Source organism: Sander vitreus, chromosome 24, assembly GCF_031162955.1.
Source record: "Sander vitreus isolate 19-12246 chromosome 24, sanVit1, whole genome shotgun sequence".
Taxonomy (NCBI): domain Eukaryota; kingdom Metazoa; phylum Chordata; class Actinopteri; order Perciformes; family Percidae; genus Sander; species Sander vitreus.
The window spans coordinates 9,796,965-9,814,733 of record NC_135878.1 but is presented as its reverse complement, the minus strand read 5'-3'; the positions used below and the strand labels follow the sequence as shown (position 1 = coordinate 9,814,733).

At 42.3% G+C, this 17,769-nt stretch overlaps 1 protein-coding gene across 1 annotated transcript in view; it reads right to left on the bottom strand.

The window, feature by feature from the left end:
* The window catches only part of LOC144512999 (receptor tyrosine-protein kinase erbB-4-like), a 252,836-nt gene that overhangs the window by 53,150 nt on the left and 181,917 nt on the right, over positions 1-17,769 (bottom strand). The window contains exons 8-14 of the mRNA XM_078244041.1: positions 17,475-17,588; positions 14,170-14,296; positions 13,860-13,933; positions 13,026-13,116; positions 11,195-11,400; positions 4,814-4,946; positions 117-210 (exon numbers count right to left, since the gene is read on the bottom strand). Of these exons, the coding sequence (XP_078100167.1) occupies positions 117-210; positions 4,814-4,946; positions 11,195-11,400; positions 13,026-13,116; positions 13,860-13,933; positions 14,170-14,296; positions 17,475-17,588 (839 nt within the window). The remainder of the gene's footprint in view (positions 1-116; positions 211-4,813; positions 4,947-11,194; positions 11,401-13,025; positions 13,117-13,859; positions 13,934-14,169; positions 14,297-17,474; positions 17,589-17,769) is intronic.

The window sequence follows — 17,769 nt, the reverse complement described above, 5'->3', positions numbered from 1 at the left end:
ACAGAGTGGTTTTAATCAAAAAGTGAAAAAAAAAAAAAAAAAGTCTACCAAAGTATCATTAAGTGAAAACAAAGTTAAATTTAAGGGTGTCTGAAATAGATTCAAGAGGGTCTTACCTGGCCAAGACATGTCATGGTGTTCCCATCCATCTTCTCACACTGGCTATCACACTCCAGGCACACAGATCCATTGGCAAATTCACGCATTTCCCTGATAGAGATAGGGGTAAATTGAGATAGAGGTGCATGTATTATAGATTTGAGAGCCACATTGAAATATTGATTAAGAGCCTGCTGTGGGAGGATTTTGAAGTATGCTGTGTGTGTATGAGCGCAAGCTGTTCATAGCAGCCTTTTGATTTTAAACCAACATGTGATACAGCGTCAAGAAAGCAAGGTTAAAACTCCATTTACTCATGCCCATCTCCTCCATTCCTACATGCACTGACTGCTTGGAGTGCCCTTTGGTAGAGGGGCATGCAGGGCAGCTCGCTGCCTAAGACTATTTGATCAAGTTAAAGGCTCAGTATGGTCAATATGCTAACAGAGAAGGCCCATGAATAATGAACAGCTTTTTAAATCATGGGCAAACACCAGGGAATGCGTAGGAGCTGGTATGAGGAAATGAGAAAAAGGGAAGGATGGCAGAAGAGGCCAGGGAGAGGGCATGGACAGAAGTTGCCTTTTGGTTGGGATGAAGGGGGAGGTACAGAGGAGGAGGAGGAGGCAAAAAAACAACTAAAGGCAGCAAGCACAGACGAAAGAGCAAAAAAGATAAGTCAGAGAAATTTGCTTTTCATCCTATAATCAATTCTAAAAATCATTGCAGTTTGTGCAACTGATCGGAGCTCTGCAAGACTCTTTATTTAGCCAGTTAGAGCAATGCGTGTAGATCATGATGGGTTTTGTTTTTCCACTTAGACTTCTGAAGGAATAGAGGCAAACAATATAGCTTAATATTGGGTTTATACACTGCAATTACACCGACAAGAACTGCACAGCTCCTCAGGCCATACTGTTGAATACTTATATGTGGATATCTCTCTCTCTCTCTGTGTGTGTGTGTGTGTGTGTGTGTGTGTGTGTGTGTGTGGGCATGCACCCGATCTATACATTTCTCCCTTTGTTTTTGTCAGAATCAGCACATTATCTTTTGTTTTTGAAGTGCGGGGTCTCCGGCATGCAGAGGATGGCTGCTGTCAATATCAACCGCTGACGATCAAAAACCCTTTTCACATTAGAGGGATCGATGAGCTGATGCAGAGGACAGACATCCTCAGAGAAGGATTCACCAGTTACAAACAAGCCCCTTTCTCACAGTGGTGAGATAATGAGAGTGACTCCCTGTGCGCGTTTTTGTTTGTATTTGCATGTGATGCTACTAGGGTGGAATAAAGATTCAACAGATCCCTGCTTGTGGGTTTTTTGTGTGTGATTTTGCACTGGGAAATTCAGATCTCGTGTGGGTATGTGTGTTTTATGCATTTTCATGTGGGGAATATTAGATGAAAACCTTTTAGACTTGGTGATTCTAAAAGCTACAAAAAAGAAAATAGACTTTCTGACACTCGCCGAGTTCCACAGTATCACATTACAGAGCAATAAAAGTAAAGATAAAATACTAAATTTCCCTTTTGCAGACCCTTAATGTCAGGGCGTTTTTTTAATGGTCCTAATGGTTTGTCGTGTTCACAGCAGTTCATCTCAAACATTCAAACATCCAGTATCACCGAGTGTCCTTTTTATTAATAATATTTTCAGTGGACTCAAAGGAAACCATTGCTCTCTTTTACATTTCTCCTTCGTCTTTCTTTCCCTTGTTCCAAAATAAATTAGATTTCTCTCCTGGAAGCTCTGTCCAAGGGAATGCTTTAGAAAAGGAGTCCAGGCAGTGGAGAGATCACTCTTTTGTTGGTTGAGGGAAAAAAAGAAAAAAAAAAACATGGAGGAGAATGGGTGAGAGACAAAGACCTCAGCAGCGGCGCTCTCCAGGGTCATTTCCATTCCGTCAAAGCCGTTCCTCCTGATTGGCCCCCTTCACGGCTGGAAGTGTGCGCCAAGGCCCCCTTTGGGGCATGGCCTGATGGGGGATTAGCCCTGTTTTAGTAGGAATTTAAGCAGGACTGTGGCTACTATTCAGACCTCCAAGCCTCCAGCAAACCAGAGCATGGCCAACACACCGGAGCAACTTTTTTAATTAAACACTTTCAACGCCTTCCTAATCCGCTTCCTCCCTCCTTCCCCAACCCCAGTGGACACCATCTCAGCCGTTTTCTTTTCCCCCCTCGCACGCCTTTGCTCCTCATTTGTATTATTCAACAGACCTATAAACTAAAGGGAATTAGTGCCTTTCCTCATTAAGAATGGAGACATATAACGAGGGCAAGCTGAGGAATCTTAAGTTTTGAAATCACCAACCTGGAAACATATTTAATGAGCTAATGCTCACTTCTGTAGAGACATACAGTCCAATACAAAGGGGATATTATGGGTCAATCTATGCTACATAGAGTAGAACCCCATATACAGTAACTAAACCCAAGATTTTAAAAACAATCATTTATTAGACTGGAAGATACCGCTGAAACAGATAGACTCTATGCAGATTAGGGGTGTAAGAAAAAATTGATACACTTGAGTATCGCAATATATATATATATTTTTTTAGTTTACGTGCAAAAATATTCACGTAAGACAGTGGTTCATGTTTATGTTGTGTATAAACCCCCTACCGTTAGATGGCTATGCTGAGACGCACCACTAGTGCCTAGCAGTGCCTGACTTTTTGCTAGAAGCTAACCATGTAGCTATGGCTGAACTTTGGCCTACTTTAGCATATCTAAATTTGCTCACTAAGAACCTGTCAACCACAATCCCAAACTGGCAGTTTGATTTTCTGTGTATTGAATTGTTTACCTAAAGTAAAATTCTTTGACTTTTATGCACATCATGTCTTTTTTTAAATATTAGTTTTTCTAAAAATCCCAATATATCGCCTTACGCACAGTATCGAAATATATTGCAATATATTGAATCGTGACCCATGTATCGTGATACGTATCGTATCGCCATATTCTTGCCAATACACAGCCCTAATGCAGATGATACTGTACTGTCACGAAACACAACGATCAAAACTCACTCTCATTAGCATTGTGTAAATAAGTAACTTGCCATTTTCTCCAACAATTTAAATTAAACATTTTTGTTTGTATCTGTAGTATAATTTTGGGGTCAATCATATACTAAGGAAATCATACTGACAACAATGATATTCTCCTCAGTAAACATTCTCCAACACCTGGTAACAACAAAACGTCCACGACACAATTGTCAGAAGCAATTCGTGTCTCACTTATTGAGAGACATAATGATCACTGGTACTATTCTATATTGTATCACTATTAGTCTAGAACTCGATATGACATTAAATCTACTTGAATTTAGTCCTTTCACTGTGCTCAAGTAATTCAGTGATCCTTGTTTGTGTCTTTATGTCTGTGATAAAAGGGAACCCAAGATAGTGGCCAGATATTAGTTTTCTTGTATGGTTAAAAGAGCTAGTTAACCCCAAATAGGAACAAATTCTTGGAATGAATTTAATACTTTTTCAAACAAAAATCAACAAAAGCTCCCCTTTATCTGCCAAACATACATGGTGCATGGCAGGTGGTGACTTCTTACACCAGGCAAACCTTTAGGACATTTCGATTCCACATTTCAGGCCAGCGAAAAAAAAGCAAGAAGTGGGCCTGTCGAATGTTGCTTACAATGCCTCATAGTGACTGACTGTATTTACATTATAAGAAACAAGTGTGCTTCAGCAGCTCCCTGCCACGCGCCTCATCCTCACCAGTCTTCTTCAAAGCCTTCGCTGTGAGCTGTTTTTCTCGGCAACTTCAAAGCCTCCCTCCCACAAATGGAGCCGAGAAAAGGACCAGCAACAAGTCGACATGACCGAGGGTTTGCTCGCTCTCATACACCTTCTCTCTCTCTCTCACACACACATACGTGCACTTTCTCCTCTTCCCCTGGGGAGAACACAACTTTGACATCACTGCTTGCAAGAAAGTCATATTTATCTTGTGGCAGACGCTGCCGGTATGGTCTTATTTTAGATGGATGCTTTCAAGTGTTGTGATTTACAACATCTCCTCATTCATTCAAGAGTGGGACAAAAGACCTGGAACTACATCTACAAGTGAGTTGGCACTGATCTTTTTGATGTGCCTCTTGGCGGCATAAAGCAATGACCTGAATGCAAATAATCACACTGACAACAGAACATCAGTGGATTGTGAGGACACTCGAAGGGCCTTTGTCGCAATTGTCAGCCATTTTCCAGCTCAGAGCGGTAAACACCTGTGTCTGTCAGCCCAAATGGGCAATTTGTAATAAAATATAATACTTTAACAATATAGTCTTGATTGATTTTGGACTTTGGATGTAACACGCAGCCAAATGTTCCTTTAACTGTTCAGTGAAATTCCTTATTGGTTCATCTCATTACATTCATGCCAATGTGCAATTAGATTTTCCTCCTCCGGAGCCCTTGAGAATGTTTTGACTTCATTCTCATGCATCAAAGCTGTTTAAATTGATTTTATTTCCTCTGCTTGTCATGTAGCGCGGTTTGCAAAGGAATTGATGTATTCTCCTGAAACCATAATCATCTGACATTCAGAGCAAAGCTCAGTTTTGGGGTCAGGTTTAGAGATTTGTATCAGATCAACTCAAACATACTACTGGAGAAAACATTTTCCTAGAATGCATCAAAATTATTAAAAACCAACAACAACAAAAATACTACTCACCCATCAAAGAGGTTGCAGGACTCAACACAGGTTCGGCCTCGTCTGAAATATCGGCAGGAAAGACACTGGTCAGGCCCCGGGCCCCAGCACCCGTCATCCGAACACATCCGATCGCACACCATTCGCTGCTGAGCTGTGGAGAGAAAGGACGTAAATCAATTAATAGAAAAAAAAATACATGCATTTACACATAGGCATGAAAACAGACACACACTACTGTAACCTGCAGATACACACCTACACACATAACGCAATTCAAGCATACTGGAAACATGATATAGTTTATAAATTGCTCTGGATTGACCAATAATATAAAGAAGCAAAGTTAAATGTATCTAATAATGGTTTATTAAGAACAATTTGATCTAGAGACTGGAAGTGTGTGTCTGTGTCACTTACAATATGTGTGTGTGTGTGTGTGTGTGTGTGTGTGTGTGTGTGTGTGTGTCTATTCTGTATTCACACCTAGGAGATAAGTGAGTGTGCCTGCATGCATCTCCCTGCATGTGTGTGCACATGCATGCAAATCTGTGTGTGATTATGTGTGGTCTAGCCTTGTGTGAGTAAACATTAGTATTCTTAACACCACACGCCATTAAAGAGCGCCCCAACTAGGACCCTAAGCCCTTTTTTTCCAGTCGAACCACGACAATCGATGCTGTTCATCAGACTCTGCGTGTCCTCCATCCGGTGAGTGACACATCCCCGGGAGTGACGCCCGGTGAGGGCCAAACCCTTTGTCAACAGCTGAACAGTCAATGGTAGACCAGGGGTTGAGCTAATGAAGAGGCCTGTTTAAGGCCCCATCGATCGATCTCTAACACACACCGCACTCATTAACTGGCTAATGATATCCACCGCAGCCTGGCAGGGCCAAGAAAAACTACGGCGGCCCATCTTTTTGTTTTCATCTCTGTCTTTCTAACAGTGAGCTATTCCTGGCACAACATGCCAAAGTCTAATACATATTACATGATCAAAGAAGAGATAATGGTTACTTAGAGATAATTACATCATTGAATTCAATTGTTTTGTTCAATTACAAAACTATTTATTTTCCTTCTAGTATTATATCTCCCTCTCTCGGTCAGACAATTCCACACTCTCATTCCACAACGCTATGCGGTCAGTTTCCACAATCGGTGGCTGAAGCCACATGTAGACTATTTATCATTCCATCAGGTGTCCCCTTTCCTGTGGCTAGCAGTAGGCTTAATCCACCTCTGTGCATGACGCATTAAGCACTTTCCTCACAGGCGGCTGAATAAAGGCTTTCATAAGGAGCTGGAGACACCGGTGACACAGTCGCCTTGGAAACGGGTATGTCAGCGTGTAAGGCTGGAGGGGAGGTGGATTTGCAGGGATATGCGGGGACTCTAAGTCTGGAATTAATTAGAGGGCTAAGAGAAATTAATAACAGAACAGGAGAACTTAATAGGTGTTTGGTAACCACTGACTGTGTATAGAGCTAAAACATTGAGCAATATAGAGCAACACAATGCAGCGTTGCCAGCTCTTTTCCAATAAAATTAGCTAGAACTAGCTCCAAAAGTTGCTAAAAGTTGTCAACACATTTCAACTGTTAATTTGCATGTTGGTGACATCATCGTGCATCATTTGCATAAAGCATAGTGGTTTTGTCGGCTGGCTGCCAGCTGCTCATGGCTGAAGTGGAGATGTAGAGACCCCGTACTATTGGCAGAAGAGCCGTGGACTGGGATTAATCTGAACAGCATGCATGGAAAATTATTACAATATATTTTGCTTTTCCCCTGATGGTTTAAAGACGCTAAATTTGTCGCTATTCCTTTTTTTTTTCTTTTTCTTTTTTTTTTTTTTTAAATAAAGTCGCTAACAGGGTCTGAAAAGTCGCTAAATCTAGCGAGAAAAGTCACCAAGTTGGCAACACTGTCAGCATGTGTGAGAGTTCAGTCTGGCATCCATCCATCTTCGTCCGCTTATCCGGTATCGGGTCGCGGGGGTAGCAGCTCCAGCAGGGGACCCCAAACTTCCCTTTCCCGAGCCACATTAACCAGCTCCGACTGGGGGATCCCGAGGCGTTCCCAGGCCAGGTTGGAGATATAATCCCTCCACCTAGTCCTGGGTCTTCCCCGAGGCCTCCTCCCAGCTGGACGTGCCTGGAACACCTTCCTAGGGAGGCGCCCAGGGGGCATCCTTACCCACCTCAACTGGCTCCTTTCAATGTGAAGGAGCAGCGGCTCTACTCCGAGCTCCTCATGGATGACTGAGCTTCTCACCCTATCTCTAAGGGAGACGCCAGCCACCCTCCTGAGGAAATCCATTTTGGCCGCTTGTACCCTGGATCTTGTTCTGACTGTAGGTGGTTCATGACCATAGGTGAGGGTAGGAACGAAAACTGACCGGTAGATCGAGAGCTTTGCCTTCTGGCTCAGCTCTCTGGTGATCGGTTTTGGCTCTGAGAAGGGACCCCCTCACCCCATACTCCCGCAACACCTCCCACAGTATCTCCTGGGGGAACTGGTCATACGCCTTCTCCAGATCCACAAAACACATGTAGACCGGTTGGGCATACTCCCAGGCTCCCTCCAGGATCCTTGCGAGAGTAAAGATCTGGTCCGTTGTTCCACGACCAGGACGGAATTCGCATTGTTCCTCTTCAACCTGAGGTTTGACTATCGACCGAACCCTCCTTTCCAGCACCTTGGAGTAGACTTTACCGGGGAGGCTGAGAAGTGTGATACACCTGTAATTGGCACACACCCTCTGGTCCCCCTTTTTGAAAAGGGGAACCACCACCCCGGTCTGCCACTCCTTAGGCACCGTTCCAGACTTCCACGCAATGTTGAAGAGGTGTGTCAACCAAGACAACCCCTCCACACCCAGAGCTTTAAGCATTTCTGGACGGATCTCATCAATCCCTGGGGCTTTGCCACTGTGGAGTTGTTTAACTACCTCAGCAACTTCCACCAGGGAAATTGACGACAATCCCCCATCACCCTCCAGCTCTGCCTCTACCATAGAGGGCGTATTAGTCGGATTTAGGAGTTCCTCAAAGTGCTCCTTCCACCGCCCTATTACCTCCTCAGTTGAGGTCAACAGCGTCCCATCCTTACTGTACACAGCTTGGATGGTTCCCCGCTTCACCCTCCTGAGGTGGCGAACGGTTTTCCAGAAGCACCTTGGTGCTAGGGGTGCACGATATTTTGTTTCATCGTCTACATCGCAATGTGCGCATGCGCGATAGTCACATCGCAGGACGTTGTGATGTTGGCGCTACAACTTCTTTGCTGCTTGATAAAAAAGTAAACTTTCACCGTTCTCCTTTTCCATGATTGTTACCGGCCGACCCTTCCCCTTTAAGACAGGTGGTCATGTGACGTAAGGTTAGTCCGACGGGGGGGCTGTTATGGGGAGTGAGGCTCTCCATGTGTAGAAAAGTACCGTAAGCGGCAGCTGACATGCACATGCTTTTCCATGGGGAGTGAAGCTACAGTAGTCAGTGTTTTATGTTCGCTGCAAAGACAAACTAAATCACCTGATTAATGCAGCATAATCACGACATATCCCGGCCATTTTTCACCGCAGAAAGCTGCTACCAGCCAGGCTAAAGCTAACATAGTTAGCCTAAAGAAACAAGGCGTCTGTCCCAACTAACGTTATGGTTCGGAGCTGCGACACTGGAAACGTAACATTAATCTACAACAGCAGTCTGTTTCTGATATAACGTCATTTACACTGATTTAAGTGCTCTTGGATACACAGTTTGTTGAAGAGTGTGACATGCAGTCTCTGCATGCACAGCAAACCACCAATCATGATCTATTTTAATCAATTCATCAAACAACCAAAGCAGGCCCCGCTAGTCGACCACAACATGAAGTTTAGAGGAAGCAACATGCATGCATTATTAATATCATTCACTTTAGCCTGGATTGATATTATATAAATAAAATGGTGTCATGTCAGTCAACCAGGTTATTTCTTCCTAATTTCCCTCTCCAAAATCTCTTCAGAAGAGTCATTACAGCGCTTACTTGCTTTGGTTTTTGTAAAGCATTAAAGTTCAACAAAGACTGGTTCACATAACAAAATTTCCTTTTTCATTTTTATTTTCTTTGTAGATGCAAAATCACCCCAGTAGTTGAGAATGATTTAGTATTTCTAAATAGGGCTATTTATGTCCTTTTTTTCATATCGCAATATATATCGCTGGGAAAAAAAATATCGCAATGTAAGTTTTTTCCAATATTGTGCAGGCCTACTTGGTGCCGACCGAAAGTCCTTCTCCATATCTTCTCCGAACTTCTCCCACACCCGCTGCTTTGCCTCTTTCACGGCAGAGGCTGCAGCCCTTCGGGCCCTTCGGTACCTTGCAACTGCCTCCGGAGTCTCCTTCAGTTGGACGGCTCCCCTGACCACCGGTGTCCACCACGATGTTCATGGATTACCGCCCCTTGAGGCACCTAAGACCCTAAGACCACAACTCCTCGCCGCAGCTTCAGCAATGGAAACTTTGAACATTGTCCACTCGGGTTCAATGCCCCCAGCCTCCACAGGGATGCACGAAAAGCTCCGCCGGAGGTGTGAGTTGAAAGTCTGTCGGACAGGGGCCTCCTCCAGACGTTCCCAATTTACTGGCACTACCCGTTTGGGCTTACCAGGTCTGTCCAGAGTCTTCCCCCACCCCCTGACCCAACTCACCAACAGAGGGTGATTGGTTGACAGCTCCGCCCCTCTCTTCACCCGAGTGTCCAAAACATACGGCCTCAGATCAGATCAAACAATTATAAAATCGATCATTGACCTTTGGCCTAGGGTGCTCTGGTACCAAGTACACTTATGAGCATCCCTATGTTCGAACATGGTGTTAGTTATAGACAATCCATGACTAGCACAGAAGTCCAACAACAAACAACCACTCTGGTTTAGATCAGGGAGGCCGTTCCTCCCAATCACGCCTCTCCATGTGTCTCCATCATTGCCCACGTGCGCGTTGAAGTCCCCCAGCAGAACTATGGAGTCCCCGACTGGAGCCCCATGCAGGACTCCACTCAAGGTCTCCAAGAAGGCAGAATACTACGAACTCTTGTTTGGTGCATATGCACAAACAACAGTCAGAGTTTTCCCTCCCACAACCGGGGGTAAACTCCAACGTAGCGGCGCTCAGCCGGGGGCTTGTGAGTATCCCCACACCCGCCCGGCGCCTCATACCCTGGGCAACTCCGGAGAAGAAAAGAGTCCAACCCCTATCCAGGAGTATGGTTCCAGAACCGAGACTGTGCGTAGAGGTAAGCCCCACCAGATCTAACAGGTAGCGCTCCACCTCCCGCACAAGTTCCGGCTCCTTCCCCCACAGAGAGGTGACATTCCACGTCCCCAGAGCCAGCGTCTGCTGCCCAGGTCTGGTCCGTCGAGGCCCCTGACCTTCACTGCCACCCATGTGGCAGCGCACCCGACCCCAGCGGTTCCTCCCACAGGTGGTGGGCCCATGGGATGGAGAGATGGATGCCACGTAGCTTTTTCGGGCTGTGCCCGGCCGAGCTCCATGGCAAACCCGGCCACCAGACGCTCGCTGACGAGCCCTTCATCTGGGCCTGGCTCCAGACGGGGGCCCCGGGCTTCCTCCGGGCAGGGTCACTCCATCTCTTCCTCGGTCACTCATAGGATTTTTGAACCATTCTTTGTCTGGCCCCTCACCTGAGACCACTTTGCCTAGGGAGACCCTACTAGGAACACAAAGCTCCAGACAACACAGCCCTCAGGTTCATAGGGACACACAAACCTCTCCACCACGATAAGGTGATGGTTCCCGGAGAGGTCATGCAGGGGAAATAGTCTCAGTCTGACAGTTAAGGCTATTTCCCCTGCATGCTTTGCAGTTGCAACAACATATTGACACCTGCATCTTCACCGTAACTATATGGAAAAATCTCATTTTAAAATACCCTGATTGAAAACAACACCATTTTTTTTAACATGGCTGGAAGCAAAGAAATCTAAAAGTTTTTTTTCAACCCACAGGGCAACTTTGCACCCATAAAAGTTAACTGTCTGAGCCTGAGTAGGGACCAAAAATTCCTGTCATGTATTTCCATTAAAATGAGCTTTACTGTAATTTAAAAAGGTTCCAACTAAAACACTATAACCATCTTAAGATGTTGCAATATTGCCTAAACCACCCTCAGAATGTGCATATATGTGTATATATATATATATATATATATATATATGTGTGTATATATATATATATATATATATGTGTATATATATATATATATATATATATATATATATATATATATATATATATATATATATATATATATATATATATATATGTGTGTATATATATACACACACATATATATATTTTTTTATTTTTTTTAATGGACTACTTACTGCATTCCTTTGGATCTCGGTTGTTGCGGATGAGGACTTTCTGGCTTGAGGTCCTAAAGAGAGACGTCCAGTTGACGGTGTTGTAGAAGCACAGGCGGCTGTTGTTGAAGATGTAGACACTTCCGGCGCTGATCTCGTCCAGCGACTGGAACTGAAGCGATGAGATCCAACGCTGCTTCAAGATCAACAGAGAAATACCACTTCCACTGCAAGAGAAAAGAAAAAAAGATTGAAGAGATCATGAGAAAAAAGAAGGAAGTAGCGGTAGCCATTGATGATAAAGAAAGAGAAGGGTAAATGAACAAAGATTTAAAGATAGAAGTGAGAAAGAGGCTGTCAAAAAATTTGCAGAAACCAAAGAAGAGTGGATTTCAGAGAATGAGACAGAGTGCCGACCAAAGGAACGGGAGGAAGGACAACAAGAAGAGAAAGAAGCCTACAGAAAGAGAGACGATTGGAGAAGAAGTGAAGAGCATGACAGGGGAGTGACAAAGTTTTTAAAAAGTAAAATTGAGGAGAAAGACAAGAAGCATAGCGCAGAGAAAGAGAGTAGGAAGATGCAGAACGAGGTTGCTGCAGCTCTGAGTGAAACATTGGTTCATCACTGGTGTTTAAAAAGGCGGGATCTCCTTTGACTTTGCCAGCACAATCCCTCGGATGTGCCACTTGCAAGCGAACACAGATCCTGTTATCAAAAACAGGCCTAATCAAAGCTGCATGACAGCAACGCTTCAAAGAGCCTCTGTGCAGAACAACATGGGCCAGCGGCTCATTAGCCATCCAAACAGTAAAAAAACAGCAAGAAAGAGAGAGGCATAAAGATGTTTCTTAGCAAAGACAGCTTATAATATGAGCATGTCATCTGCGTATAAGTAAAATGACCCATGTAATGTAATTTGAGTTGTTAAAATGTGAGTTTGTTTTTACACTTTCACAATGTTGTTTAAATTTTTACTCTTAATGTATGTTAATGTAATGCTGTATCATTTAGGCAGGGCTGTAGTACTTGAGTCAGAGTCCGGACTCAAGATGCTTTTGTGTTGTCTCGGACTCGTTTGTATTTGGACTTGGACTTGTCTCGGACTCGGCCAATGGACTAGCCAAATATTCTAGTTGGTCTGGAACGAGTCCAGCACTATATGCTTTTGTTCTAAAGTAACTTCCTACTTCAAAACAAAGCCATTGATGAAGTACGCTCGTTCAGAAAACAGGTATTAGTTTAATTCAAAATCCATCTAGAACAGGCTTCGAGATTGGTCACCTGGTATACGCCTGGCTGCATCATATACCTCAATCATCAGGTATCAATCATTTTCATTTTGGCCACAGACAATGTCAGCGTGCACTTTGTACTATAAATTCTTCAGGACAAGTAATAAGTTCAAGAATGGGAACATTTCCATTTAATATATTTTATATTATTTTTTTAAATAATATGGCCTAATTTGATCCTATAGTGTGTTACTCAGCACTTGCTTTTTTATTATTACAAATAATGAAGCAAAAATATCATCTTAAAGTAGAAGATATACTGTCTCTCACATCACAAATTATGAACAGGTAAGTGAGTGGTCTTGAAGATGATTTTTTTTTCTGTCTCGGTATTGACTCTCATTTGGACTCGGACTCAAACTTTTTTGGAATCGGTCTTGACTCGGTCTCGACTAGTCCTGGTCTTGGACTTGTCTTGGACTCGACAAAGGTGGACTTGACTACAGCCCTGCATTTGGGATGCTATATTTTTCACATGTCCACTTTTGACTGAAACAGGAAGTTCAAAGATAGTGTTAAATATGTGTCTAAAGTGCGAAAAGGTAACATTAAGACATACCTGTAAAGAGATCTACCTCCAATGGTTGCCAGGCTTGAAAAAACACTCAGATCTGTCATGTTCTCAGGCCAAGACTGGATGTTGAGATAACCTAAAGAGAAGAACTAATTAGTAGCTACGATTAATCAGCTAATTTCAAGTAATCCTCACGTCTATTTCAGATGAAAAGGAAAAATGAGTTTAGGGTGTACTTGATGAAATAACAAAGAAATCAAAGTATCCTTTTGTTGCCTTCATTCATTGGTCATGGAGCTGCACCGCCTGCGTGAAGTTCAAGCAAAAATCCATTCTTTGTAAAAAAGAATGGATTGGAAGAATGGAAGTGTTCCAAGAAGACAATATTAAATTAAAAGTTAAAAGAATGGAGTTAATATTCTGCACAATCTGTCCGGTTGCACTTGCCTTTAATGACAGATTACATCAAATCAGGATTTGTGGAAATGACATTAAAGGGATAGAGCAGGAAAATGGCTGGGATAGACTGGCCATTTCTCTTTCTTATTGCTTGGGTTTTCATTATGAAAATGCAGTTTCACTCCATTAGCTGTTTGGCTCAACTGCAAAGCACAGTTTAATATGACAAAAGGCTTTGTATATGTGGTATTGCTTATCCCTTAAGGCCTCTAATAGTTAATGAATAAATACACACTCAAGCATGCAAACACACACACACACACACACACACACACACACACACAGCAGCACATTACTGTAAGCATGTATATCTATTAGACAGAAACACACACACACACACACACACACACACACACACACATGACTATATTGTTTTGTTCAGTCAATTTTTCCAAGGTGACCCCAGTGAGGCAGTCTCACCTGTGATCTCCTTTACAGTGCGGAACACGTTTAGACGCTCAGGGTCCAAAGGTCCAATACCATGATACATGTCCCTGAAGAGAGACACAGAAAAGTAAATACTATCTTTATCAAAAAATAATATTCATGCATTGCTATCGTGTGGCCATGTTTATGAATTAGAACTACTATAAAACAAAGAAAAGTAACAGACAAGACAGCAGAAAACATAACCTCCCTGGCAGAGGTAATAAGGTTGGTCTGATTTAAGGTTAAGTACCAAAATCAACCTCTGAAAGCATTGTGTGTGAGGTTTCAAGCTGTCACTTACCCTTTAATGCCTGTAATGAGGAAGATGAGGTTGCCGTTTATTTTGGTGCAGTTGACAAATTTATCAATATTGCTGGCATCCACAGTTTGAGCTGTCTGCAGGCTGCCCGTCCCTATGCCATCACACACTGAGGAAACATGTGCAAACACACAATCATGCATTATTCAAATCGCTTTAGGTATGAATACGCTACTGTAGTGTATATTCAAAGTATCATTGTACAGCCGAGACCTCAGTTTCAGAAACTACTATTAGCTATTTGTCACGTTAATTCTTTACACTCTGTTACGAAAATATAGCCCTGCTTTGGTGCAAAGGCAAGGCCACAGCCCCTCTCCATGCATTGGAATTCTTTTGATGAAAGCATGGACCAATCCACAGCCAATTCCTCCCTATAATGAATTCATTACATCTGCATTAATTACACTTGCGGTCTGGTGTGTGAGCCAAGTATTTCTGACAGAGGCGGAGGGGATGATGAATAAGGCTTGCATTAAGTGGTGTAACCACTTTTTGATAGTGATTTATACCAGCCAATTCCATATCTGAAATGTTAATTTGTTATCATTTCCCCCAGTTCCATGGGCTATCCCTCATTAACCCCTCCCTGCCGCGTGACAATGTAATCAAGAGATTAGCCAATCAATGGAAGCCACTGCGCATACATGAAGCCTGGAGGAACACACTTTTGTCTTCCCTCCAAAGAGAAAGTGCAGATCAGTTACCTTTGTGAGAACAATATGATGAAGGGGCTAATCCACTGTATTGAAATGAAGTAATGCCGCTTAATTTCACATTAGGTGTTTCAGGCATTCAGCTGACACTCGCACAAAATGAGTTGTAATTACTGAGCAGGTAACAGTAGTTTCTCCTTATGTGATCATTTCATGTTAATTAACATGTGGGGATCAAATGTGACCTTCATTTATGCCATTTGTCATATTCATTCTGCCATATGTAATGAGCAATTCAGTGGATATGCACGGCAGTAATACGAGAAGGGGGCAAAATGAGTATCATGTAGCTACAGTTCATCCCTTTAAATAATGCATAAATGCTTGCATAACATGCATAAAGAATATTTGGTATTAAGTCATCCGTAACTGCATACGTTTTAAATCAACAAGATAGATGCTTTTGTGAATACTAAATCTACTTATAATCTGGCTGGAGGGGAGAATTTATCCTAGAATTAACAAATGTGTAACGATAAGATGTTGATATTTTGGTGGGTACACTAGAAAAAATAAATCAGCTGTAAGTATATTTAGTGTAATATAAAAAAGCTAAGCTGGCTCCCGTAAAAATAAATTACGTTTCCTATAAAGCTTTTTAAGTAATTATTGTGGGCTACTGTTGATCCAGTATCATCACTGTTAGCATAACGCTATTAGATTAAAATGGTTTAAGTGAATAAGCTCTTGTCTATACAGTAAATGCAATGCAGTAGGCCAGGAAGTGGGGGAAGCAGGAAGAATAAATATCTACATAAAAACCTGTGATTATACCTTCCACATTTTACACTGAAAGATGGGCAAAAAGCTGTCTGTTGCCAGTGTGCCTCTAGGACAAATTTGACAATCTCACAAGACAACAGTCACCAGTTATTGGTAATGCAGGCACTTCATCACAACATCATCATTACCAGTAATCTTGGATATATGAAAGTTAAAACATTTGACCTCTTATCCTAGTATATTGTGACCAATGACTGGTCGGAGAAATAGTCGACCAATCAGAGCTTTTTAGGCGGGATTATGAATATGGACGTTATCCTTCTACATAGCAAGCTACCCAGCTACATCCATTAAAAAGAGCAACAGAAGAATGGCAACAAAAATGGCAACAAGCATGAATGAGGTTGACAAAACTGTCAACTTTTAGATATGAATAGTAAATCTGCATCTTTTTTGTTTCCTAATGTTTAGCAGAATATCAAGTTACCAAAAGACAAAGACATTTCTTTCGAAAATATGACACAAGAACAAGGTTATTATAGTTTTGCATTTTGCATGCTTTTTGTTTTCAAATTCAGTTTAGTTTTAATTAGTTTATAAAGCGGGTTTGCTAGTTTAGTTTAATGAAAATGCTTAGTTTTAGTTTAGTTTTTATTAGTTTTAGTCTTTTTTGTAATATGGATTATTTGTCGGGGGATTCAGAAAGGTCAGAAAAAGTATTGTGTAATAATAACTCAACAAAAACATCATACAGTTTTAGAAATATGTATTCACAATGTAGTCAACAATAACACCAGTACATAAAATGTAGCCTACATATGGTCATAAATATGTAAACAGTCTACACAAGACGCAGTATGTGCAAAATGTGTAAGTGACGTGTTCCAGGAAAAAAACCTAAATAACCAACAGACTAAAGAAGACATGAACAGGTGTTTTCAACTTTGGTTCGAGTAAAGTGGCGAACTTTTTGAAGTCAATCGAGTCACACAGTTGTGTAGACATCCCAGTATCAATCCACATATTGACCCACGCTTCCTCCCGCTTTTGGTGTTCCTGCGTATTTACTAACCATTGACTGTCAGGTCGCCGGTGAAAGCCCTCCTGTAGTGTTCTCTGTCCTGCTGTTGTCTCTGTCATGCTGCCTGGCCCTGTATCCATACATCCACGCCTGTAACGTCCCCGGGGTTAGCTTCTGTTTCGGGGAAAGGGGGCTTTGCGTTCTTCTTTACCTTGTTAAGGTAAGCTAGGTTAGCCTCCTAGCTTGTGTGCACTTCTCAAATGTACTTTCAAATTCGTGGGATTTTTCCCTGTAATAAATTGACCACATATTTTACCACCTTCCACTGCAAGGACCTTTCTGACACAGTCATAATCAAATAGGACTTCCGCTTTCTTCTGACTTTCGGTACCGCCATGATGCCAGGCGAGAGGCACGGAGCCACGGACATGTTGTGTTCAATTTGACGTGAAATGTCGGAATTTCTGGGTTCCCAGTCGATAACTATACATGTCTACGGGAAATGTCATGGTCAGAGAGATATAACGTTATTTGCTCTACGAAAGATCGACAAAGATGAAAACTAAGGACATTTACTCGATAATTTTATTTTATTTTAGTTAGTTTTGCAAACAGACATTACAGTTTTAGTTTAGTTATCGCTTTTTTTTGTCATGCCTCGTTTTTATTTTAATGTTTTTTCCCACCTAGTTTTCGTTCGTTTTCGTTAACGATTATAACCTTGCACAAGAATGACGAACACTGCCCAGTCTCAAGCGCGGCCCATTTTGTTATTCTGCCTAGGGCAAACTAAAGAGTGGTGCTCTTGACAACATCCCATGGCTTACCTTTAGGACAGATGTCGGTACAGGGAATGCACATTTTAATGCGGTTCTCCTCCACTTCCATCTTGTTGCTGGGACATGCTCTGACACAGGAGCTATGGTCCACCACGAAATTATCTGACAGTGACACAGAAAGAGTGTTAGTTGACTTCAGTTGACCACATACCATTTTGACATGACTTTATCATGTAGAATTGTAGAAATGGAGGTGTAGCATTTACTCGGGAAACAATTTCCTGGAAGGACCCCTCTAATAGTGAGAAATTGATTGTATTTTAATCATGTTTGTATAATGATC